At 36.6% G+C, this 26237-nt stretch overlaps 2 protein-coding genes across 2 annotated transcripts in view; one reads left to right on the top strand and one right to left on the bottom strand.

The window, feature by feature from the left end:
• The window catches only part of LOC307118696 (ras-related protein Rab-3C-like), a 47551-nt gene extending 34775 nt beyond the window's left edge, over positions 1–12776 (bottom strand). The window contains exons 1-2 of the mRNA XM_079804417.1: positions 12616–12776; positions 8200–8409 (exon numbers count right to left, since the gene is read on the bottom strand). Of these exons, the coding sequence (XP_079660543.1) occupies positions 8200–8409; positions 12616–12639 (234 nt within the window). The 5' untranslated portion in view covers positions 12640–12776. The remainder of the gene's footprint in view (positions 1–8199; positions 8410–12615) is intronic.
• A 4570-nt stretch (positions 12777–17346) lies between these two features.
• Positions 17347–22838, top strand: LOC307118431 (ATP synthase subunit C lysine N-methyltransferase-like; the record flags this gene model as incomplete). The annotated part of the gene is made up of 5 exons (XM_079804039.1): positions 17347–17514; positions 17599–17703; positions 17782–17922; positions 20250–20300; positions 22507–22838. 5 exons carry the CDS (start codon positions 17347–17349, stop codon positions 22714–22716), a joined length of 675 nt encoding a protein of 224 aa, XP_079660165.1. The 3' UTR covers positions 22717–22838.
• Positions 22839–26237: the final 3399 nt, after the last annotated feature.

Here is a 26237-nt window from a genome sequence, read left to right as displayed (position 1 = left end):
GTCACAATGACCCCAAGACCTACAATTATACTTACAAATGTTTTTTTTGCATTGTAAATATGTTTAAATCTAACCACTTCATGTCTGTATATGACCCCCCCCCCCCCCCCCCCCCCCAATTCCTAGGTGTGTGTGTATATATATGTGAGTGTGTGTATATGTGTGTAGTCTCATGCCTTCATTTGTGTGTGTGATTGTTCTGGATTGTGCCAGATTTTAAAAAATTTTTGGACAAATTAAAGAAAAAATTGCCCATTTTCCCCCATTTCCCATTTATTCCTATGAGGGTCAAACTGACCCGCGAGGGAAGGATTTGTTACTATTTTTATTACAACCACATACACTCCTCAAATCCAGGGAAATGTATTTTGTATTCCAAGTTAAAGTGCGACAGAAGTCCTAAAGTCTTGGACCACTAAGACGAACAGAAAATGAATTTCGGGTCAAAATGACCCGAGGAGGTGATGAGGGCCTCTATTATGCTGTTTTAAAGGCTCCTAATTTAGTGTGGACTCTCCTACAACAGGTTCACATGCATGCAAGTTCAAAAGACACTATTTTCTCATAATACACAGAATCAGGTCTTTCCTCACAGTGTCTGAAACGGATCGATAAATGATTCGGTCTCTCTAAACTCCTCCTTTTCTGAGAGCCTGCTCTGCTCTGATTGGTCAGATGGCCCAGTCTGTTGTGATTGGTCTACTCTGCTCTGACTGGTCAGACGGCCCAGTCTGTTGTGATTGGTCTACTCTGCTCTGATTGGTCAGATGACCCAGTCTGTTGTGATTGGTCTACTCTGCTCTGATTGGTCAGATGACCCAGTCTGTTGTGATTGGTCTACTCTGCTCTGACTGGTCAGACGGCCCAGTCTGTTGTGATTGGTCTACTCTGCTCTGATTGGTCAGACGGCCCAGTCTGTTGTGATTGGTCTACTCTGCTCTGACTGGTCAGATGACCCAGTCTGTTGTGATTGGTCTACTCTGCTCTGACTGGTCAGACGGCCCAGTCTGTTGTGATTGGTCTGCTCTGATTGGTCAGATGGCCCAGTCTGTTGTGATTGGTCTGCTCTGATTGGTCAGATGGCCCAGTCTGTTGTGATTGGTCTGCTCTGACTGGTCAGACGGCCCAGTCTGTTGTGATTGGTCTGCTCTGATTGGTCAGATGGCCCAGTCTGTTGTGATTGGTCTACTCTGCTCTGACTGGTCAGACGGCCCAGTCTGTTGTGATTGGTCTGCTCTGATTGGTCAGATGGCCCAGTCTGTTGTGATTGGTCTACTCTGCTCTGATTGGTCAGATGGCCCAGTCTGTTGTGATTGGTCTACTCTGCTCTGATTGGTCAGATGGCCCAGTCTGTTGTGATTGGTCTACTCTGCTCTGATTGGTCAGATGGCCCAGTCTGTTGTGATTGGTCTACTCTACTCTGATTGGTCAGATGGCCCAGTCTGTTGTGATTGGCCTACTCTGCTCTGACTGGTCAGATGACCCAGTCTGTTGTGATAGGCCTACTCTACTCTGATTGGTCAGACGGCCCAGTCTGTTGTGATTGGTCTACTCTGCTCTGATTGGTCAGACGGCCCAGTCTGTTGTGATTGGTCTACTCTGCTCTGATTGGTCAGATGGCCCAGTCTGTTGTGATTGGTCTACTCTGCTCTGATTGGTCAGACGGCCCAGTCTGTTGTGATTGGTCTACTCTACTCTGATTGGTCAGATGGCCCAGTCTGTTGTGATTGGTCTACTCTACTCTGATTGGTCAGATGGCCCAGTCTGTTGTGATTGGCCTACTCTGCTCTGACTGGTCAGATGACCCAGTCCGTTGTGATAGGCCTACTCTACTCTGATTGGTCAGACGGCCCAGTCTGTTGTGATTGGTCTACTCTACTCTGATTGGTCAGATGGCCCAGTCTGTTGTGATTGGTCTACTCTGCTCTGACTGGTCAGATGACCCAGTCTGTTGTGATTAGTCAACTGCTTACAACACAGGTCAGAAACCAAACGATCATTAGCATATCTTAATCTTCCTCAGCACTTAATACGAACAGTAAAGAGGGCATCGGTTTTACCACCAATTCCAGCGTGAGTCTCTTCTTCCTTTGGAAGTGATTCAAATCAAACTCTTACAGTCTCAACTACAGCTCCAGTATTTGAGGGCGGGGCAAAGTATACGTTGTTTCTGGGCAGCCAATGAAAACCATAGGCTGGCCTTATGCAAATGTTTTACAAACCTATGTAGGCACCTGTGTGGAATTACTGACAACCCATTTCAGGCAGTTTAGAATCGATTCTTTCTTTTAGGAGTCAATAACGCCATTTATCTGCACTATAAAAATGTACTTTAAATAAACTACATGGTTTTTATCTTGTCTCTTCAGTCTTTTCAGTGCAATGCCAAGGATTTCCCAGAAATCATTATGTCAGAGTACCATGTACAATGGTCCTTCCATCAACACAAACTACAAGTAAAAGGATTATTAACTGACAATATATTTGAGCACTAAATGAGCAGATGCTGTGCTTGTGTAAAAGTGAGTGACTGATCATATAATCAATGACTCTGAAATGCAGGTTGATGCAAAACTCTCTGAATGTGCGATCAATCAGCGTTTGCTCTCCACACATGACGTTAAAGTAATGACGCCACCTCTTCAAATCAATGAGGTCAATTTGAATCAGTTCGGAAAACACAAGCACAATTTTAAACACAGGCATTTGCTTTAGGCTAGTTTCCATACAGCTCGTGTATCATAGATAAAATGTTCCGGTATCGAATCAGTTTTCAATCAATCTGTATTGAAGTTTTAATAAGGACAAAATAAAGGCAACACACTAAGCACGACTTTATCCGGTGTCATGAAAGGGTGATTCTGCAAGGGCTGATTCTCTACAGCAAAACTGAATCCCTCATTGCACAAGAATGAAATGAGTTGCGTTTAAAAACATTCCTGAATCTGTCTGGTTTCTGAAAGCATGGATACGAGACGTCAGTGCCACTGAAACAAGGTTATTATAGTTTTGCATTTTTCATTCGTTTTTATTTTTATTTCGTTTTGACTTGTTTTCAAATTCAGTTTAGTTTTAATTCGTTTTTAAAGTGGGTTTGCTAGTTTAGTTTAGTTTTTATTTTTGGAAAATGCTTAGTTTTAGTGTTAGTCTCTTTTTTTGGGTTATTTGTCAGGGGCAAGATTCAAAAAGGTCAGAAAAAGTATTGTGTAAAAAAACAAGCGTTAATGTCGAGCCCTGCTTTAGCGGTCCGCCTGGAAACAAATGCCGTGAAGCCAAACTTCGTGGAAGAAGAACGCCGTCGTGTTTACAACTGTGACAATGAGCGCTTACCGACTAAACGCTGGATTTTCAAAAGTATGTGAAGTTCGCGGTTGCATTGTTGCAGTAAACTTGAACAACATTATTGAATGAATAATTTATTAGATGGACACCAGTCTGTTATTGTAGAGACATTGACTTTACATTTTCACGCCCCAAAACAAACTGTGATTGGTTACGTTACATGTCAGTGTTACGTCCCTAGTTGTTTGTGCTTGTGTGTTCTTTCTTTCTCACGCCTCCTGTCAATTTCTAAGGCTACATGGGATGGCTATTGGTACAGGAAGCTGTACATCTTCCTTAAAGCTACACTGTGTAACTTTTTTAGTTTATTCTTAGCTAAAAACACTTAGTTATTTCAAAAATATATGTGCTCATTAATGTATATTTATTTCTTTCAAGTAATAAAGTATTCTCTTAAGTTTATAATATGCCATTGAAAATACATACGGGTGAGGGGTTCGAATGCGGGTCGCCATGTTGCCCCTCCATCTTGAAAGTACATCAGCCAAAGAGGGACATACCCGTAAATTCAAGCTTCGCCTTTTGCGTTTTAACACGCGACGGCACCGTGTCGAATGTGGACGAGGTCGAACTGGAAGCCATGTTAATCTTGGACTAAATCGGCCACCGTAGGAATTAAAACGAAATCGGAATTGAGAGGAAGAGAAACTAATATTCACTGGATGGTCATATACATTTTCACCACTAGATGGGGGAAAATATCACAGTGTAGCTTTAACGGGCGTGACGTCACGACTTCCGCTGCTAAAAGAGCGACAGGACGGACGCGAGGGCGGCTTTGCTTTCCTGTTTCTTTGTGTTCGTTGTGTATTCTGCCCTTTTGGTTAGCTTTTGTTATGTTTGTTGATTTATTTCCTTTGTATAGTTTCGAGGTGTCTTTTCGTTTTCTCATGTGTTATTTTCGAGCGGACCGACTATCTCCGTGGTCCAAGGGAGGTAAGTTAGGGCGTGAGAAACGCTGAAGACTTGCTTTTCTCATTTTCTTTTCATCAGTTAGGTTAGAGGTTGAACTTGAGTTAGATTGGTTTTTGTTTTGTTCCGTTCTTTTCTTTTCTGTGGTGCCACTTTTGTCGTTTAGGGACATCGACTTTACATTTTCACGCCGCAAAACATAAAGTGGAACAAAACGAACTGTGATTGGTTACGTTACATGTCATTCAAACGTCCTCTTGGGTGGTCCTTGACCAATGAAAGCTCCAGGAGTCCAGACCTTCTGCCGTCAGTCTGAAGATCTGGCTACGCGAAACTAATCTAGCCCTAAATGTATCATTTTCTTTTTTGGTCCGGACCAATAGAACCAAACTACACGTGTGAACGCACCCTCTAAGTCATTTGGAGTCATTTTTTGACGTATATTTTGAGACAGAACTTACCGGACATCCAAAACAATGCTGTGTGCTGGGCTAAATGCACTCGTTGTATGTAGGGCCCTATGAAATCCGTTTTATTTTTTCCCAAATTCCGTTTTTTCCGTTTTAATTTTTGCTAATTCCTTTTTTTTCTGTTTTAATTTTTGGGAATTCAGTTTTTTTTACCCTTAACTGTTATGTTAGTCGTAAAAAGAGTGTTTTTAATGTGAATATAATAGAACATAAAACATAAAATAGGAATGACCTTAAATTTATTGAGGTAACAAACATCACATTTACTTTTCAGGACAAAAACTGCAGCATAACACTGCACTCTAAGCAATTCAAGTCACAACTAGATATTAGTGCTGTGAATTCATAATAAGAAAAACCCAGAATTAATCGCATTTTTTCTGTAATTAATCATGATTAATTGCAATTAAAAACATTGGAGTTTTTAATATTTTGATATTGTAATAATTTCAGTTACTCTCCAAATTAATTTAGAAACAATTTAAAGACAGCATATTTTAAATGTGTGTTGTAATTGCATCTTTTTATGAATGAAGGCCAGTATCACTGATATTAATGTCTATATGAAACATTGATGAAGTTACATTACAGTATAACTGAAAGCTACCAATTTCAACATTTATTAGGCTTTAAAAAATAACTTTTAATTTAACTGAATTTAAAACAATCTTTACATAAATCCATTATAATAAATGTTATATTTACCCATGGCCTTCCGTCAGACATAGTCTACACAGAAATTGAATAAAGTTATCAACACCTTTCTTAACTGCATAAATAATAAGTGAAATATAGATGAATCATCATTAAAGCTACAATCTTCTGTTCCCGTTGTTCTTTAAACATTAATGACAGACATTATCAGTGCTACTGTCACTTTAAGATCTACCTCAGCCAAACATGATGTGGATAATGCTGCCTTCACGTACTATCGGAAATTTGATGATTCCGACTTCTGAAGTCGTGATTACGAGCGCATTGCATTCAAGTTTCAAAATGTGAGGGCGTTCATGTGCAATGTTTACCTAGGAAACTCGTATATTACGATAATTCCCGAGAGCACGTGAAGGCAGCATAAGACGCGCTGACCCGCGCATCTCATTTTCTTTCAAGTTCATTTAAGGCATTATTTTCCATACAGTACATTTCAGGGCTCCAGACTAACTTTTTTCACTAGGAGCACAGTGGCCCCCAACTGAAAATTTTAGGGGCACAACCAGAAATTTTAGGGTCGCACACCGTAAATCAACATGCTAACCAAATCTACAAATTTCCACTGTATTACTAATAGGGATCGGTATCGTTAAGGTTTTAATGGTATTACTACTCTTACCGATACTGCTTATCGATCCGGTACTTTAACAGTATACTTACCGGTTCTTTTTATTATACTTTATTTTATTTTTTTATAAAAATAAAAAAAACATAATTAAGAACATAATTAACATGGCTTTAAAATCTGAAAAGTAAAATATCTATAGCAAAAGAAACTGCAAAGTTTGAACAAAATATAAAACATCTATTTGTAAATGGACCAGTGTGCAGGCATTCGGAAGATCTGCTAACATTAATATTACAGTAAAGAACAAACTTACAAATAAATCTAATAAAGTAATGAAATGTAAAATAACACTGCATAGTTTTCACTGTATAAATTGATAGATTAATGCTATTTTCTATTTGCCTATTTCGAATTAATGGCTCAATCGTCAACAGGTTTATTAGACGCTGCCCCTTTAAGACCGATCGAATGTAGAACTAATAATATCATATTCTCCTATTTCTCCAAACTATTTATGACCATTTAAGATATAAACTGTTAAAATAACTACTCTCCAATCCGGTCATTTTGACACCGGCTATTTGTTGTTTATTTGATGGTTTAGACGCGCACACAAAGCCTAAAATAAGTGAAAGTCGGTCCATTTCGCAGCACACACACATAAGCCGCCTTGAAGTTGGAAACAGCGTCTCTTGCGCGGATTATTGTGCATTTAATAGCTTTTTATTATCAAACACATCCCGCAGTTTAGCAACAGTAGAGACTGCAGTTTACAGCAATCACAGAATCTGACGTTTAGTTTAGGTTTAGGGAGAAATGACAGCGCAAGGCTGTGAAGGGAAGGATGAGCTCGACGAACACGGCTATAAGAATAGTTTTACCTCATACCATCTTTTTATAATTCTTGGAAGCCAAAATCGAAAATAAAATTAGATTAATATCACAGCACATCCCTAAAGTTTAAGCAGACTAAACTTTTGTGTAGTTGTCTTGGCCATCGTCACTCATTAAGCTGACTGTGGTGTTGTGTTCACTGTAGCTCCTGTGACAGTGCTCGCTCGCTTTCTCTCTCTTCTGGATTGCGAATGGCAAAAATGCATCACGGACAAATGGTTTAATATTATCTCATATAGAAACGGCTGGCAAAGATTGAATTTGCCAGACATAACGTCTATCAATTATAAATAGTAAGTGTATTTTTTTAATTTCTCCAGTACCGACAGCAGGCAAATTTACTGGTCACACATGTGCGACTGGATGTAAAATTCAGTCGCACACTCCCAAATTTTAGTCGCAAAATGCGACCATTTAGTCGCACTCTGGAGCCCTGCATTAAAGTGCATTAAAAACAAGGCAAAATACAGCAAACACTCCCCGCGAGGGAGCTGCTCGGCTCGGTACTGAGGGCTTAGTGTTGAGTTTCTTAACTTTTTCGCAGACGAAAGCAGAGCCGTGGAATCGCTTCGCCATACTTTCATTGTTTTGAAGGGGGAGCTGAAATGACGGGAGGGGTTGTGTCGCCCAGATTTGCTTCCCCCGGTCTGCATTTTCCCCAGACATACGTTCTTCTCCCACACAAAACCGCATTTCATTCAAAATATGTCAAATTCTGGGAAATTCCGCGTTAACAATAGATTTCGCGTTAATATGCCAATTCCGCGATCGCGGAAATCATAGGGCCCTATGTATGTGCGTAGCCTACATATGATGGCATTTTGACCAGCTGAGAGTTCATGAAGAGCATAAAATGTGTAAAGGAGTCAAAACAGCGGCAGGAATCTATCCGTCACACACACAATCTGCAAGGTTTCTGACGCCTGTAACGGCCATTGTAGCTCCTATGACAGGAGGAACCAGTGCTTTGTAGGGTCGTATCTTTTGACATCATGTCCTGTTTTTAGTTGGTTTAGATGTCTTTGGTTCATATTTCAATCAAACAGCACCAGAGTTCGTTTGGAAAGGTCATCTCACAACATGAATGCCCATACTTTTATGCAACCAAAAGCTAGTGTATTTACTTGTAAGGAGGAGGGATTATTGAACAACATGTTGGCCTCTGTGTAATTTGGTGGATTGCAATCCACCAGTTGGGAAACACTGACCTGAGGCAAGCCAGGCGTCAATTAAACCGGCCTCATTTCAAGCTACACGGCTAGTCTAATGAAACCTGCTGTCTAATGTAGGCCAACTCACCCATATCTGCAGTTTGATCCTCTTTTCGTTCTTGTAGACAGTTTTGACTTTGAAATCGATGCCCACCGTGCTCACAAACGCTGACGTGAAGGAGTCGTCAGCGTACCGGAAGAGAAACGATGTCTTTCCTACACTGCTGTTGCCGATGATCAGCAGTTTGAACATATAATCGAAGTTCTGGTCAGATCCTTCTTTCTGTGCCGCAGCCATCTGGAACGAGAGAAGACGCTTTGAACAAACACTGCAGAAACACAAAAGATATATCGGTATCGGCTGATTTATGTTCTTTTTTAATATTAACGTAATCTGCCCGATAAGAAAATGTGTCCAATATTTAAAAGTGGATAAATAATGTATTATTTCCTTCAACTGAGACACTTCAGATGCTCACTGTTCATCATTATGGGTTTCAATTAATTGAAATATGATTGGAATCACTTCAAAAGAGGAAAATACAGTTCAGAGCAACATGAGCAGCGCAAGTGTGTCATATAGACGACATATAACTATAATGAGAACATCATAATTGTGTGTTTGGGACATGGATTTAATGCTGAGACTTTTGATTTTGTAATAATCAGGCTCTCAAATATTATATAATTTTTTTTTTTGATTTATCAGTCTATATATCGGTTATCGGCTTTCAAATATTAAGAGTTATCGGTATCTGCCATAATTTTCACATCGGTGCATCCATAAAAACTTGCATTTTATCTGCCTTCTACACTAATAAACCTTCAAAATACATTCATTGTGGAGCTATATTTCATAATGGTTACTGGACACAATTTCACACAAACAAACAAAACAAATAAAGTAGGGATGCACAATATATCGATATCGGCCGATACATGTTCATTTCTAATGTTATCGTTTTCTGCCCGATAAGAACATTTATCTGATATATTAAAGTGGATAAATAATGTATTATTTCCTTCAGCTGAGACACTTCAGATGCTCACTGTTCATCATGATGGGTTTGAAATGCTTGTAATATGATTGGAATCACTTCAAAAAAGGAAAATACAGTTCAGAGCAACATGAGCAGCGCAAGTCTGTCATATAGACGACATAAAACTATAATGAGAACATCATAATTGTGTTTTGGGACGTGGCTCTAATGCTGAGACTTTTGATTTTGTAATAATCAGGCTCTCAAATATTATATCACATTTTTTTTAGATTTATCAGCCTACATATCGGTTATCGGCTTTCAAATATCAAGAGTTATCGGTATCTGCCATAATTTTCACATCGGTGCATCCATAAAAACGTGCATTTTATCTGCATTCTACACTAATAAACCTTCAAAATGCATTCATTATGGAGCTATATTTCATAATGGTTACTGGACACAAACAAACAAAACAAATAAAGTAGGGATGCACAATATATCGGTATCAGCCGATACATGTTAATTTCTAATGTTATCGTTTTCGGCCCGATAAGAACATTTGTCCGATATATTAAAGCTGCAATATGTAAAATTTTTGCAGTAAAATATCCAAAAACCACTAGGCCAGTGTTATATATTTTGTTCATTTGAGTACAATATCCCAAATGTTTCCAACTATTTGTAAATCGTGAGATGCTATTTTACCCGAGGAACCGGGACGTGTGAGGGCGTGGCCTGTCGATGACATCATATCCGCGTTCCCCTCGGTTTCTGGTTTTATTTTGTGGTTTTATTAGTGTCACAGCAGCCGCTGAGAGAACGCACAGAGTAACGCCATCCCATCATCAACACACTCAGATGTGTGTAATATGATCAATAGAGCTGCATTACCTCACACTCATGAGCGGAGGAGCGGAAGCGGCGACTGTGGCATAACAAAAGTCCCGCTGCTCGCGAGGCGTGTGTTGCGTTCATCTTATGAACAATCGCTCCAGCGGTTCCTCAGCTCCACAACACTCGCTCCTGCTTCTGCTTCACTACAGTAACGTTAATCCGGTTAAGTCTGACATCACGCAGCAGCGCTTCTAGGTCCAAACGCTCGATCTCATACCACAAGAAAACCAATAAATGGTGCTAATATACACACACAATGTGGTGTAATACTACAAAAAAAATTATAATCATAACCATTATCTCCATACCAAAATTCCAGATGGCCAGACAGTGATTCATCTTTTATAAATCGTTAAAATATTAATGTCTGTGACGCTGTGAGCACAGAGACTGTAAGTATTTAAAATATTTAACTTTTTAAAATGTTTGATGTTTAATATGAATAAATAGCGGGAAAAAAATGAAAAGTTGCGATTTTCTACACCTATATGGCTAGGAACTACTTTCTCATTCCTGCGTAATAGTCGCGGATCTTCGCGGCCGTACCACGGCTACAGCGGCGCAATGATATTACAGCGCCTGAAAGTAGCCCAGCTAGGTAACTTTCAATGTGACCGGCACTAAGTTTGTGTAGTTGCAGAGAGTTTCAGGCTTGCAGCCGACAAATTGTGTTGTGGATTTAGCTGTGTGATTAGCCATGGTTCTGTGTGTTGTAAAGCGCTGTGATAGTAAGTCGAAGGTGTAACTACCACCATGTTTCACAGAATACCAACCAATCATTGCGCCGCTGCAGCCATGGTACGGCCGCGAAGATCCACGACTATTACGCAGGAATGAGAAAGTAGTTCCTAGCCATATAGGTTTAGAAAATCGCAACTTTTCATTTTCAGTTGGTCTCAGCACACGATGTAACTGTACTGTAGAAGAGTCAAGTTTTAAATAGGAAAAATATTGAAAGTGTCTTTGGTCATTTTTTGAATGAGACGCTAATGGACTGATCAGAATCAATGATGTATGCTAAGCTATGCTAAAAGTGCGACCGCCAGATACAAAGATCGGCTGAATGGATTCAAAAATGGTAAAACTCAACTATTTAACTCTAGGGGACTTGTAAAATGAGCCTATTTTGAAAAAAAGTGGAGCGTTAACAAGCGGATAATCACATCCATCAACATGATTTCTGCCCGAGTCCTATCCTGATTCTTTCCCACTGGCTTTGAGGTGAAGACCACATGTCCCAAGATTCTGCGCTCAAATGTGCCGTCATCAAACTACGCCTTGAACAGGCGACCTCTAGTGGACGGAAAAGTTACATAGTGCAGCTTTAAAGCGGAAAAATAATGTATTCTTTCCTTCAGCTGAGACACTTCAGATGTTCACTGTTCATTATGATGGGTTTGAATTGCTTGAAATATGATTAGAATCACTTCAAAAAGGGGAAAATATGCTACATAAAATTATAAGAACATCATAATTGTGTGTTTGGGTCATGGCTTTTAATGCTGAGACTTTTGTTTTGTAATCAGGCTCTCAAAAATTATATCAAAAATGTAATTTTTTATTTTATTTATCGGCCAATATTTTGGTTATCGGCTTTCAAATATAAAGAATTATCGGCATTGGCCATAATTTTCATATCGGTGCATCCCTAAAATAAAGGGAACATTTTGAAACTTGCAGAAATATTCTCCTGGCTATTTGATAACAATAAAAATTGGATTAATTAAAAATGGACTTGATATGGTTGTTGTTATTTTATTACTGTTTTTTTACCACAATAATATTCATTAGACTACAACCATATTAACATGAATAATAATAATATATAGTACATTCTTTGTAATCTAAATTCATTTTTCATAATCCAAAAAATATAATAGTTTAGCTTAAAAATGCTAAAATCTTTCACATTTATAAATGGATGTTATTTAATTATGTAAACAGTCATTAAATAAGCAATTTAGTTTCCCAGTGAACACTTTAGTGTTCATTTTTAAATATTCTTGAAAAGGTATCGGAAGATCCGATATTAAATTATAAAATTATTTATGTTTTCCCCATTAAAAATCCGTAAAGATGAACTTGTGAATTGGTTTTGGAAAGTACAGACCTTGTGAGATTATTTCTCAAAATTATACATGCAAACCAAACTGCATGTTTTAACAGTAAATACAGTAAAACATCACATGTTATAAGTTGACATTAATCAAATGTGGAGCTTGTCATTGGCTGAAAGATCCCTAGAAAGCCATCCATAAAACCCATACTCAAAAACACCTCAAAAATACAGTCAAGCTGACAATCATTTAATTATGATAATGATGAATGTGCAGAAATGAAGCGATTTAGAGCTATAAACGCGTTAGTACAGGAATATTCCCCCAACCCCCACATTACAGACGGTTAGGGTGTGTTTCCATCCATTTTATTCACCCTTATGCTCATAACGACTGATTCAATCATGTTGAGAATAAGGTTAATACATTACAACCATCAATTGTGACATGTTTCGCCTTATCTTCATTTATACAATTCGGAAATGATCAGCAGAACTGCGATTAAAAGGAAATAACTGAATGTTATAAAGCCACGTATGGCGATAAAGCTTTAAAAACGCAAGCACAAACCTGCATGGATCCGTCCTGACGCATCCTCAACCGAAGCCCGGAGATTTGGCACGATAATTCAGTCGGTTCCCGGTGATGCTCGAATCACTCCGTGTCCTCTGAGCATCAGCATCAGCTGCCAGAGAGAGAACGCGCACTGACTCTCTGCTGTGCGCGCTCCCGGACGTTCCAACGTCACTCAACCGCGCTCTCTGCTTGGAGTTGGAGTTTTTTCCCAAAGAATAGTTTGTAGTCTTTAAATCCGAAATAAGTTTAGTGTTTTCGGTGTATTCTCTCTCACCTTTCTAATGTGTTTCGATTTTTTACGGTCTATGGTTTCGATGTATTAGTAAAATAACATCCTTAGAGAAGCATGTTAGCAATTTACTTTTTCCCGCCACAAAAAAATCAAAATATACGTTTGCGTAACTGATGTTGTGTAGAATAACGGCAAACTGCTTGCCTCAAAAACGATCCAAATTGATTAATGTATAAATCAACAATAATTATATATAATACCTTATTTAAAAAGAACAACCTAAATCATATTTAACATAAAAATATTTTTGGGGGGGAATAATAATTTGACAATATAATTCAGTGCACAGGAAGGTTTTTATATTTACATTAAAGTCTAATAGTGTCCTACTGGATGAAAAAGAAACTGCCTTTCATTTTTGTAGGTTTTTATTTAATCTTAGTATTCTTGTAGAAATTATAATACGTTTTATCTTAGATTTCATTACACATTAACACTTAAGCCTACATAACTAACCGTCTTAGAATAATAAAAACCAAACATTTTAACAGGTTTGTATGTATGATAACGTTCCCATGGTAAATTGTACAACTGGGAGTTGTAGTTTGCTCCAAATAATACTTTGTAGCCCTAAAACCAGGAAATGGATTCGCCCTCACCATTTATAATGTGTAAAATAACATCGCTGCGTGTTAGCAATAAACTTTTTTCCTGCCATAAAATTTTCAAATATATATATATATATATATTTTTTTTTTTTTTTTGGGGGGGGGGGGGGGGGGGTAATTTGACAATATAAATCAGTGCACAAGAAAGGTTTTTATTTTTCTTAAAATATCCTGCTGGATGACAAATAGTTTTGTAGTTTTTTTTATTTAATTTTAGTATTCTTGTAGAAATTATAGGCTAATTGGCTTCATTAGACATCTAAACTATATAGTCTTAAAATAATGAAATAAAAAAAATTAACAGGTCTGTATGATAATATTCCCTAAAGATGAAATATTTACCAGAGATTTGCGGAAGTCCAGAGGGCGGATCGATAAGAGGCTGATCGAAATCTCATTGGCTGTTCGCTCCTGTCAATCGTTGTAATCGGAAGGCCTGAAAGCCTTGGTAGGAAGTAGGTAAGGCAGTACTCATATTAAAACCATCTTTTAAGTTAAAACTGCCCATTTTAGTGTTTTAGACAGATTGATATTTAGCTGTAGCTGAATATTGCAGAGGATTTCAGAGTCTGTCTACCGTACCGAAGAAAACTGAGGCGTGTGTAACGCTAACAGGACATGATGTTTGAGTTTGTTTTCATCTTCGCTGTGGTATTTACAGTAGTTTACAGGCGTTTAAAACGCACAGTCGATTCGCTCACCCTGTCAAACTCATGTCAGTTTGTTTGGTTGCAGTTTGTCCGCGCTCATTTGACAGACAGGCGTGCACGAGCCTCGGATTGTTGCAGCAGAGCGACCTCTACCGGTCGTGTGTGTGTAAGTGTTGCAAATCAAATTAAAGTATTTAACTACAAACCCAAAAGTGCTCCTTAAAATGAAAGTTACAGAAAAAGCAGCAAAATAATATTAAAATATACATTATGCGTGCATAAATAAACAGAAAATGAAGTAATATGTATAAATAGTGCTCAGTATGTTTCAGTACAGTTTTGAGAAGTGAGATGCAATGCAGTGAAACAGTGTTGTTTTTGTATTATGTACTATTATATTTGTTAATATTTTAAATTAGCTTTTAGCTTTTTGGTGTTGTTGTTTTTATTATATGTGCAGTAGCTTTAGTAATTTCAGCAGGCTACTTTAACTTAAAATTATATTGTTTCAGTTAGTTTAAACATTTCTTATTTTTATTGACATTTCATTTTTATATTTAATTAACAGAATACATTTTTTAACAACATTGCAATGATATAATATATATATATATATATATATATATACAAAAAAAGTATGCACATCTTAATTGCTGTAATTATATTGTAGTATTGCATTATATTATACAGATTGGCAATTCTATATTTTTTGCTTTTCTATTTATAAGGTGTATTAGAGATTTATAAGAAGTTTCTGAAAAAAAAAAAATTTGATTTTTTCATTTTCTTATTAACTTGTGTCCTAGGATGTATCATAACATAATAATATACTCCATACAATGTAATGAAAAAAATGTCTATGGCTCTCAGGTATATATACACTATATTTCCAAACGTTTTGGGACGCCTGCCTTTACATGCACATGAACTTTAATGCCATCCCATTCTTAATCCGTAGGGTTTAATATGGAGTCGCCCCACCCTTTGCAGCTCTAACAGCTTCAACTCTTCTGGGAAGGTTTTCCTCAAGGTTTAGGAGTGTGTTTATGGGGATTCTTCTAGAAGCGCATTAGTGAGGTCAGGCACTGATGTTGGCCGAGAAGGCCTGGCTCTCAGTCTCCGCTCTAATTCATCCCAAAGGTGATCTATCGGGTTGAGGTCAGGACTCTGTGCAGGCCAGTCAAGTTCCTCCACACCAAACTCGCTCATCCATGTCTTTATGGAGCGACGCTTTGTGCACTGGTCAGGCATGCTGGGACAGGAAGGGGCCGTCCACAAACTGTTACCACCAAGTTGGGAGCATGAAATTATTCAAAATGTCTTGGTGAAGCATTAAGAGTTCCTTTCACTGGAACTAACCCCTGAAAAACAACCCCACCCCATAATCCCCCCTCCACCAAACTTTACACTTGGCACAATGCAGTCAGGCAAGTCCCGTTCTCCTGGCAACCGACAAACCCAGACTCGTCCATGGGATTGGCAGACAGAGAAGCGTGATTGGTCACTCAGAGAACACGTCTCCACTGCTCTAGAGTCCAGTGGCGGCGCACTTTACCCCACTGCATCCCACACTTGGTGATGTAAGGCTTGGATGAGCTGCTCGGCCATGGAAACCCATTCCCTGAAGCTCTACACACTGTTCTTGAGCTCATCTGAAGGCCACAGAAGTTTTGTAGCTATTGACTCTGCAGAAAGTTGGCGACATCTGTGACCCTCAGCATGCGCTGACCCCGCTCTTTGTGGCTGAGTTTCTGTTGTTCCCAATCACTTCCACTTTATAACACCACTAACAGTTGAGCGTGGAATATATAGTAGTGATGAAGGACTTTATTGCACAGGTGTCCACCGATCACGGCCCCACGCTTGAGTTCTCTGAGCTCCTGAGAGCGGCCCATTCTCTCACTAATGTGTGTAGAAGCGAACACACACATACACACTCCTGAGAGCGGCCCATTCTCTCACTAATGTGTGTAGAAGCGAACACACACACACACACACACACACACACACACACACACACTCCTGAGAGCGGCCCATTCTCTCACTAATGTGTGTAGAAGCGTCTCCTAGTGCTTGAGTTATACACCTGTGGCCATGAAGGGATTGAACACCTGAACTCAATCATTTGGAGGGGCGGCCCAATACTTTTGGCAATATAGTGTATATGCCTAAAAAAGAAATAGAACATAAACACTAGATGTTGTTTGACTGTGATACCCAGAAGTAAGTTGTAGAATAATGTTTATACCGTAGCTTAATTATAATTTCCATCCTATGTTTAAAGGATTAGTTCACTTTTAAATAAACTTTTGCTGATCATTTACTCACCCCCATGTCATCCAAGATGTCCATGTCTTTCTTTCTAAAGTCGAAAAGAAACTATGTTTTTTGATGAAAACATTCCTGGATTTTTCTCCATATAATGGACTTCAATGGGCTCCAAACGGTTCAAGGTCCAAATGACAGTTTCAGTGCAGCTTCAAAGGGCTTTAAACGATACCAGACGATGAATAAGGGTCTTATCTAGCCAAACCATCAGTTTCTGTGAGAAACCCAGCAGTATTTATGCTATTATTTTACCTCTTATCAGACGAACGGGATTATCTCTGAGCTCCACCAATAACTTCCGCTAAGTGAGGTCAAAATACAAGCCTGGTCATAGATGTATACGTAGATGCCTCATTAGCGCTTGCACAGATCAGTAGAATGAGGCATCTAAGATCGATATATCTATGATCAGGCTCGTATTTTGACCTCACTTAGCGGAAGTTATGGCTGATCTCAGAGATGATCACGCTCGTTTGAAAAGAGGTAAAATAATAGCATAAATACTGCTCGGTTTCTCGCAGAAACTGATCGTTTGGCTAGATAAGACCCTTATTCATCGTCTGGTATTGTTTAAAGCCCTTTGAAGCTGCACTGAAACTGTCATTTGGACCTTGAACCGTTTGGAGTCCATTGAAGTCCATTATATGGAGAAAAACCCTGGAAAGTTTTCATCAAAAAATTTCTTTTCGACTGCAGAAAGAAAGACATGGACATCTTGGATGACATGGGAGTGAGTAAATTATCAGCAAAAGTTTATTTAAAAGTGAACTAATCCTTTAAACAAAAGCATGTGTGCCCTGATATGCTTTCCTATGATGATATTTGACTGTTATTGAACCGCATTAGTATGGAGGATTGCATTGAGCTCATCCTGCAGGAGCAGCGCAGCGGCTGGTTCAGTCGTCACCACTGCAGTCCCAATGTCACCTTTCTGATGGGATCGGCCGTCGCTGGAGTCTACGGACTCTGGGCCACGTTCTGTATGCCGGGACTCAGGGTCCCTTTCAGACTGAAGGTGCTTTGACTTTATATGTCATACTTTTATATGTCTCTCTCTTTAATAGAGAGAAGCTGAAAAGGTCTGGTGTGATATTCTCAGGTGCCATTTTTACCTTCAACAAAAGAACAAACTGCAAATGTTATCAAGCTTCTAGATGGACGCAAAGGCCGTCTGGCTGACCTGGGATCAGGTAATGGACGTTTGGTAAGTCTCGCTGACTCTTAAATGAGGATCAAATGTCAGCTCATATGCATGCATTAAGTGTCCTGTGCTGAAACGCAGGTTTTCGCAGCCTCGTCTGTGGGATTTCAATGCACAGGATTTGAAATAAACCCCATGTTGTTGGCCTATTCAAGGAGTAAAGCGTGGTGGCGTGGCGTACCACACAATGATGTTCATTTTATCAAACAGGACTTCTGGAAGGTAACGTGTATGTATAAATATGACCCTGAAGCACAAAACCAGTCATGGGTATATCTGTGGCAATAGCCAACAATTCATTGTATGGGTCAAAATTATCCATTTTTACTTTACCAAAAATCACTAGGATATTAAGATCATGTTCCATGAAGATATTTTGCAAATGTCCTACCGTAAATATATAAAACATGTATTATTATTATTATTAGTAATATGCATTGCTAAGGACTTCATTTGGACAACTTTAAAGGAGATTTTCACAATATTTCTCAGATTATCAAATAGTTGTATCCTAACAAACAAACCACACATCAATGGAAAGTAGGGCTGCGCGAATATATCGAAATATTGCAAATGTACATATCGCAATATGCATATCGCAAGGGCACGCAATATCTGAATGATTTTAATAGGCTACTTTAACATTGTGAAAAGCAGGGCCGTGCAGAGAGTTCGTCAGGGGCAGGGGCTCAAATGTAAAAAAGGGGCAATATGTAAATAATAAATATATATATATATATATATATATATATCTCCTTATGCTCATCAAGCCTGCATTTATTTAATCAAAAATACAGAAAAAACAGTAGCCTAATATTGTGAAATATTATTACATTATGTTCTTTTTAACTTTTTATTAATCAAAGAATCTTGAAAATAGTATCACAGTTTCCATCATTGACATTAAATCCTCATATTAGAATGATTTCTGAATGATCATGTGACACTGAAGAGTGGAGTAATGATGCTGAAAATACAGCTGTGATCACAGGAATAAATTATATTTTAAATTATTTTAAAATAGAAAACCATTATTTTAATATATTTCGCAATATTGCTGTTTTTTATTAAATAAATGCAGGCTTGATGAACATAAGAGACTTCTTTCATAATGCTGCATAATATTAAAAAATGGTAATAAGTCCTTTCATGTAACCATTTGGCCAGCCTACACTTCACATAATAGGCCTGTAGGTGCCGGTGGCACTTGGGTTTTGTTAACTTTGATAGTTTCATGAAATAGTAAACGGTGTATCAATATTGGCTACATAAATACAAGTGAATTTAACACTACTTACCATTAATGCGACTTTTGCTGCTGAATGGTTTTGTGCAGATTTGTTTGTTGTCAGTTAAAATCCATTTTGTCAGTGATGCAATTTATAAAATGAGACAAACCGCAGGAAATTGTTCCACAAACGTTAGTTCGTCTGTCCATGTAATTTTCAACCGATTTATGAATAAGAACAGAAAATTATCGCTCCACTTCACATCGCCCAATGGAATTTGAACTTGCTTTGCCAGATCACGATTGGTTGGTGTATATACATGACAAACGGGCATTGGTGAATTGTGTAATACTTTAAAATATATAGCTAATATATAGATTTGTAATTAAATCAACACATTAGCTCTGATTATGGATGAAAAAAAAATATTGGTTTACTTTTTTCCCGCGAGGCCACACACTCTCTGAAAGGACCATATTTGGCTCGAGAGCCGTTTCCGAACAGTGGAAAATCATCTGTCAATCAAAACGCACGCAACGCAACTATAGCAACGCGTTATGGCAACGCCTCAACAGAAATTGTCCGACTTTTGAGCCGTTCGTTACTATTGTAAACATTGTCATGTTATAATAATCACATTTATTTAGTTTTATTGACCACGATATTATCATTGATATCTGTCTGAGAGGGGCACTTTTGATTCATTTTGAAAAAGGGCAGGGGCTCGAGCACCCAAAGCCCCCCCCCCCCCCCCCCCCCCCCCCTGCACGTGCCTGGTGAAAAGTGTATGTTTTAGGTCAACACATATAGCAGAGAATAGACTGAGCACATAACTGTTACTTATGTGACTTGCTTGACGTTAAAAAGAGTTATTAAACGCAATAACTTGCGAAAAACCACTACTTGCAGTCTCGCGCTGTCTGACACACACACACCGAAACGTGCGCACAAGCCGTTCTTTTTTTCGTGTCTTGTTACACACGCAAACTGTCAAAAACACACACAGTTATGTCAAAATGGCTGTCTTGATGAGTATTCATGTAACACTGTCGGTTATGATATCAGTTGGGGAAAGAAATGGATTTTACACACTTAAAGCAATATTGTATCGCATATCGAATATCGCATTATTTAACAAGGATATCGCATTTTTCTTCAATATCGCACAATGGAAAGCTTTATTCAGCTTTCAGATGATGTATAAATCTCAATTTTTAAAAAATTGACTCGTACGACTCTGGTTTTGTGGTCCAGGGTTATAAATGATTTAGCATTAAGTCTTATGTGTAGCTTTCCTTACTGTACTCTTTTATATTCCAGACTGATCTGTCCAAATACAGAAACGTGACGGTGTTCCTGGCTCCTGCAGTGGTATGTTTCTGGACTGCCATGTGGGGGCGCTATAGGATCATGTGTTTTCTGTCTATTAGTGGCCACAAGTGATGTCTGGGGGGGGGGAGATTTGTTTTTAATGACCATACAAGATCAATTAAACCTTAAAATATGAAGAAAGTATTTCAACTACAGCAACAGGTTTTATTTTACTATGCAAAAAATGCATAGAAAAACAAAAATCATACATTGACTACAATATAATCAGTTATTAATATTTAATTGGTTCTCTCGTTTTTGTATTGAATCTTCAGCATCATTACTCCAGTCTTCAGTGTCACATGATGCCTCAGAAATCATTGTAGTATGTTAATTTGCTGCTCAACAAACATTTATGATTATTATTATTTATTTTACAGGATCTGTTGATGAATAAAAAGTTAACCGAAAGAGCAGCATCAATCTGAAACATATTTTTTGTAATATTATAAATGTTTTTACTGTCGCTTTTTTAATGCATCGTTGCTGAATAAAAGTTAATTACTACAAAAAAATACTACAATATAATCAGTTATTAATATTTCATTGGTTCTCTCGTTTTTGTATAACAGTCTAGCCAAAAATGATGTTGCACAATTTGTCATGTTTCATTGCGTTATCATCACAAATAAAACAATCGACTCCAAGCACAACTACACAATATGCTTACAAAATCTATAACTAATGTTTAATAACATTTGGAAAAAAAAGGGTGAAGATGTCAATTTTTCAAGGCCAGACGTCACTTTTGGCCACTAGTGTACAAATCCCATATGCATTTCATGAAGTTGAAATATTTCCAGTTTTTTATAAATATTTCTTTCAGTTTTAATTTGACTTATTTTCAAGTTAAACTAAATGAAAATAAGAAATTTTAAAATAACTAATAGCTAAAATTTGTCTTTTTTTTTTTAGTAAGATTTGTTTATATGCCTACATATTTTTATTTTATTTAAATTTTTCAGTTTGAGTTATTTTCAAGTTAAACTAAATGAAAACGAGGAATTTTGAAATAGCTGAAATAAAAATGTCATTTTTATTAGGATTTGTATACGTCTATACTTTTTTTTCAGGTTTAGTTATTTTCAAGTTAAACTAAATGAAAATGATACATTTTAATATGAAACCATCAAAATATGAAGAAAATATTTTATGTTTTATAAACCACAGCTATAGGTTTTTATTTTACTATATGAAAGAAGAAAAAAAAAGTTAATTAATATTTTATTGGTTCTCTCGTTTTTGTATGACAGTCTGGCCAAAAATGATGTCGCACAATTTGTCATGTTTCATTGCGTTATCATCACAAATAAAACAATCGACTCCAAGCACGACTACACAATATGCTTACAAAATCTATAAATATTTCCATTTTTTTATTAATTTTTATTTCAGTTTTAATTTGACTTATTTTCACATTTTTAAATAGCTAATAGCTAAAATTTGTAACTTATATTAAGATTTGTTTATATGCCTACATATCTTTTCAGTTTGAGTTATTTTTTAAGTTTAACTAAATGAAAATGAGGAATTTTGAAATGGCTAAAATAAAAAAGTTAACCGAAAGAGCAACATCAATCTGAAACATATTTTTTGTAACATTATAAATGTCTTTACTGTTGCTTTTTTAATGCATCCTTGCTGAATAAAAGTTCATTACTTTAAAAAAATAAAATACTAAAATATAATCAGTTAATAATATTTAATTGGTTCTCTCTTATTTTTGTATGACAGTCTAGCCAAAAATTGTCACACAATTTGTCATGTTTTATCATCACAAATAAAACAATCAACTCCAAGCACGACTACACAATATGCTTACAAAATCTATAACTTATTATTAATAAACTTTGAATAAGGGTGGGAAATGTCAATTACTGGCCACTACTGTACAAATCCCATATGTATTTCATGAAGTTTAAATATTTACTGAAATATTTTGTATCTTCGCTGATGATTAAATATGCTAGTAAGATTGTATGTTAACATTAGTTAATGCATAAGATATTATAACCAACAAATACTAATTATGTTCATGATGCATTAATTACTGTATGTTAAAACAGAAACTGACATTAACCAAAATGAATAAATGCTCAGGCTATTGCATTAATGTTGTAAAGTGTTACCAAAACGTAATCTTTCATAGAGAATATAAGGAGTGCTGAAGATGTTTAATGTTGATTTATGTGTGTGAATGTGGCAGATGGAGGTTCTGGAAGAGAAGCTGTTAAAGGAGCTTCCTGAGGATGCCAGAGTCATTGTGTGTCGCTTCCCTTTCCCTCACTGGCCTCACAGCTGCACTGCTGGATCTGGACTCAACCAGGTCTGGGCTTATGATGTGCACCCAGAACATCTGCACACACACACACACACACACACAGGCCTCAAGCCGCTTCTCACATGTGACGAATGAGAAATCAGGATATTCACCCTCAGAACAGTCTAATGATCAATGCGCCTGTGTGACTGTATTCATTTCCAAACCAAGCTAAAGTATTGGATATGTGATGGTAAATAAATTGTTGCAATGTTTTCAAAATAATTCTATTTAATTTATTTTTTCTAATACATTATCAGCTTTATAATTTGAGTGAGAAGTTAAACTATAAACAGTTTCCTAGTCAAACGTCCTCATTTTCATTTACTTTAACTTGAAAATAACTTAAAAAGCATTTTTTATTTATTTATATATATATATATATATATATATATATATATATATATATATATATATATATATATATATATATATATATATATATATATATATATATATATATATATATATATATATATATAAAAAGGTCCTAATAAAAATGATAATTTTATTTCAGCTATTTCAAAATGTATCATTTTTCCTTTAGTTTAACTTGAAATAAAAAAAAAACTTAAGTAAACAGACATATTTCAAAATCCTAATTAAAAGGACAATTTGATTTAAGCTATTTAAACGTTTCTAATTTTCATTTAGTTTAACTTGAAAATAACTAAAACTGAAATAAAATTAATTAAAAAAAATATACAGATATATATTTTAAAAATCCTGGGGACACATTTTTATTTAATCTATTTCTATCATTTTTTACTTTGATTTAGTTTTACTTGAAAATAGTTTAACAAAATGATATAGACAAAAAATATCTAATAACAATCACAGATTTTTATTTCAGCTATTTCAAAATGTATAATTTTCATTTAGTTTAAATAGCTCTTTCAAAATTTAAATACAAATTAATAATAACAAAAATTAATTTAGTTTAACTTGAAAATAACTAAAACTGAAATAAAAAAATAGACATAAAATATGAAAATAAAAATAAAAAAAATGCAAAAACTTTAGCATAAGAATAAAAACGAATTAAAACTATTGATGAAGATCCAAAAGGTTGTCAATCATAAAGCTTTGTTTGTTTCCCCGTTTCATAATCTCATATTTCCAGTCATCTTGCATTAAATCTCATATTGCCAGTATGGTCTCAAATTTCAGGAAAGCATTTTTGTTTTGTTATTTTGCATTCAGGATGGTTATTATTGGGATGGTTATTGGTTATTATATCATTATATAATACATAAACATCTTATCTTGATGTGTTTGGTAATCTCCCTCAGCATGCCTTGGACACTTTAATGAGCTTTAAGGTCTGTCATCATGTTCACATATTATATTACCCTCAACTGAGCAGAGTTACTGCTGGTGATTGTAAAGTGTTTTTATGCATTTTCCACCCTGAGATCACAACTCCTCACTCTTTCATACACTCAGGCTGCAGTCTGACATCACTGATGAATAATTCATGAGACATGGTCAGTTAAAAAAAGAAGGGTCCATTTTTTACATTTGACAACTGGCATATGCTTTCAATTTTATACTTTTGTGTTTCATAAGCTGTGAACATGCGTCATTTTCATGAGATAAATATAAATGTTTACCTGTTGAATGTAACTATAAATGACTGAGTAAACATTTTATTCTGGAAACCAGCCTTCACAGAACAGCATCAACACACTCCCACTCTCTCTTAAGACACTTCGGAGAACAGCTGTGTGTGTGTGTGTGTGTGTGTGTGTGTGTGTGTGTGTGTGTGTGTGTGTGTGTGTGTGTGTGTGTGTGTGTGTGTGTGTGTGTGTGTGTGTGTGTGTGTGTGACCTTCATCTGACGGAGAACTGATGGACGTTTACTCCAATAAAGAAAGAACAGCAGTGTTCATCTCACAAGAAGACAAGTACACAACACACACTGTTTGCATTAGCCATGCCACTGTAGATATCAAAAATACGAGTAGGCCTATGATATATTGGGATTTTAATATCATCATATTACCCTATGCCTATATCCTATTACAGGGGTTTTCAAAATTTATGATGCCAAGGACCCCCAAATATGATTCCCTTCTTAAAATTCATCTATATATGAAGACTTCAGATGCAAAAGCCTCTAAGTCCGTCTGACGTTTTTCTTCAAAATAAGCATTTCTGTCAGGCTTCTACATAAGTACTGCTACTTCTGAATGGGCTGAGGCTGGGATTTAGTGGGTTTGAAGTGAAAATATGTTATGAACGTATACTATATGCACAGAGCATTCACTCAGTATCGTTATCTCATTTTTGACTGAAGTGGCTTTTAGAGGCTTTTGCATCTGAACTCTTCATATGTTTATGTATGAAAAACATTTAAACTATTAGATAAATAATAAGTGTGACATTATAAATACAACATATTGTTTCCTAATGTAAATTGGCTATACTTAATGTTGGATGTATAAACCTGAAGAAGAACATTTTCAATTAAAATTATTTGTATAAGCAACTTTAACAATAAATGTATGTAATCAGCTCATGTACTGCGTTAAGAATACAGCCTTGCAACCCCAGTGAGCGAGATAAAGGGGACTATAGTGAGAAAAACTCATGTGAGCAAACATTTAACCCAACCGCTGAGTTAAAACAACCCATTCACTGGGTTAAAACAACCCAATTGCTGTTTTTAATCCAGCATTTTTAGAGTGTATGGTAACCCAGTGTAATTTAAATGGCTCTAATAATTCCAACATAATAAAACATTAAACATACAATATAAAGTCTCCCCCTTTTTTCATTTTGCACCAAAAACACATAAAATAACACTTAATTTCAACAATTTTACTCTAGTTGTCAAGTCCCAAGCAAAGCATGCTGGGAACTACAGTTTCAGCAAAAATCATTTTCGAGTACTGAAAGGGTTAGTTCACCCAAAAATGAAAATTCTGTCATTAATTACTTCCCCTCATGTCGTTGGACACCCGTCAGACCTCCGTTCATCTTCAGAACACAAATGAAGATATTTTAGTGTAAATCTGATGGCTCTGAAAGGCCTCCATTGGCTCAATGGCACGGTTCACTCTCAAGACCCTTAAAAGGTACTAAAGACGTCGTTACAAAGTCCATCTCACTACAGTGGTTCTACAATAACTTTATGAATCGGCGACAATAGTTTTTGTGCGCAAAAAACCCCTAAATAACGACTTATATAGTGATGACGATTTCAAAACACGGCCTCATGAAGCTTCGAAGCGTTATGAATCAGTGAGTCGAATGATGATTCGGATCGCGTGTCAAACCGCCAAACTGCTGAAATTTTGCGATTCAAACCGCTGAATCGACTCACTGATTCATAACGCTTCGAAGCTTCATGATGCCGTGTTTTGAAATCGTCATCACCAGTGTTGGGGAAAGTTACTTTGAAAAGTAATGCATTACAATATTGCATTACTCCGTTAAAAAGTAACTAATTGAGTTACTTAGTTACTTTTTAAGAAAAGTAATGCGTTACGTTACTTTTGCGTTACTTTTTCTCAACTGGGCTGGGCTTGTTTTTGTTTTTTTTATAACAAAAAAGTTATATTTTTGTAAAGACCTCTTCATACCAAAATTGAAATAATAAGCTCCAGGCTGAGG

Source organism: Gobio gobio (assembly GCF_949357685.1).
Source record: "Gobio gobio genome assembly, chromosome: 22".
Taxonomy (NCBI): domain Eukaryota; kingdom Metazoa; phylum Chordata; class Actinopteri; order Cypriniformes; family Gobionidae; genus Gobio; species Gobio gobio.
This window is presented reverse-complemented; position numbering and strand designations above follow the sequence as displayed.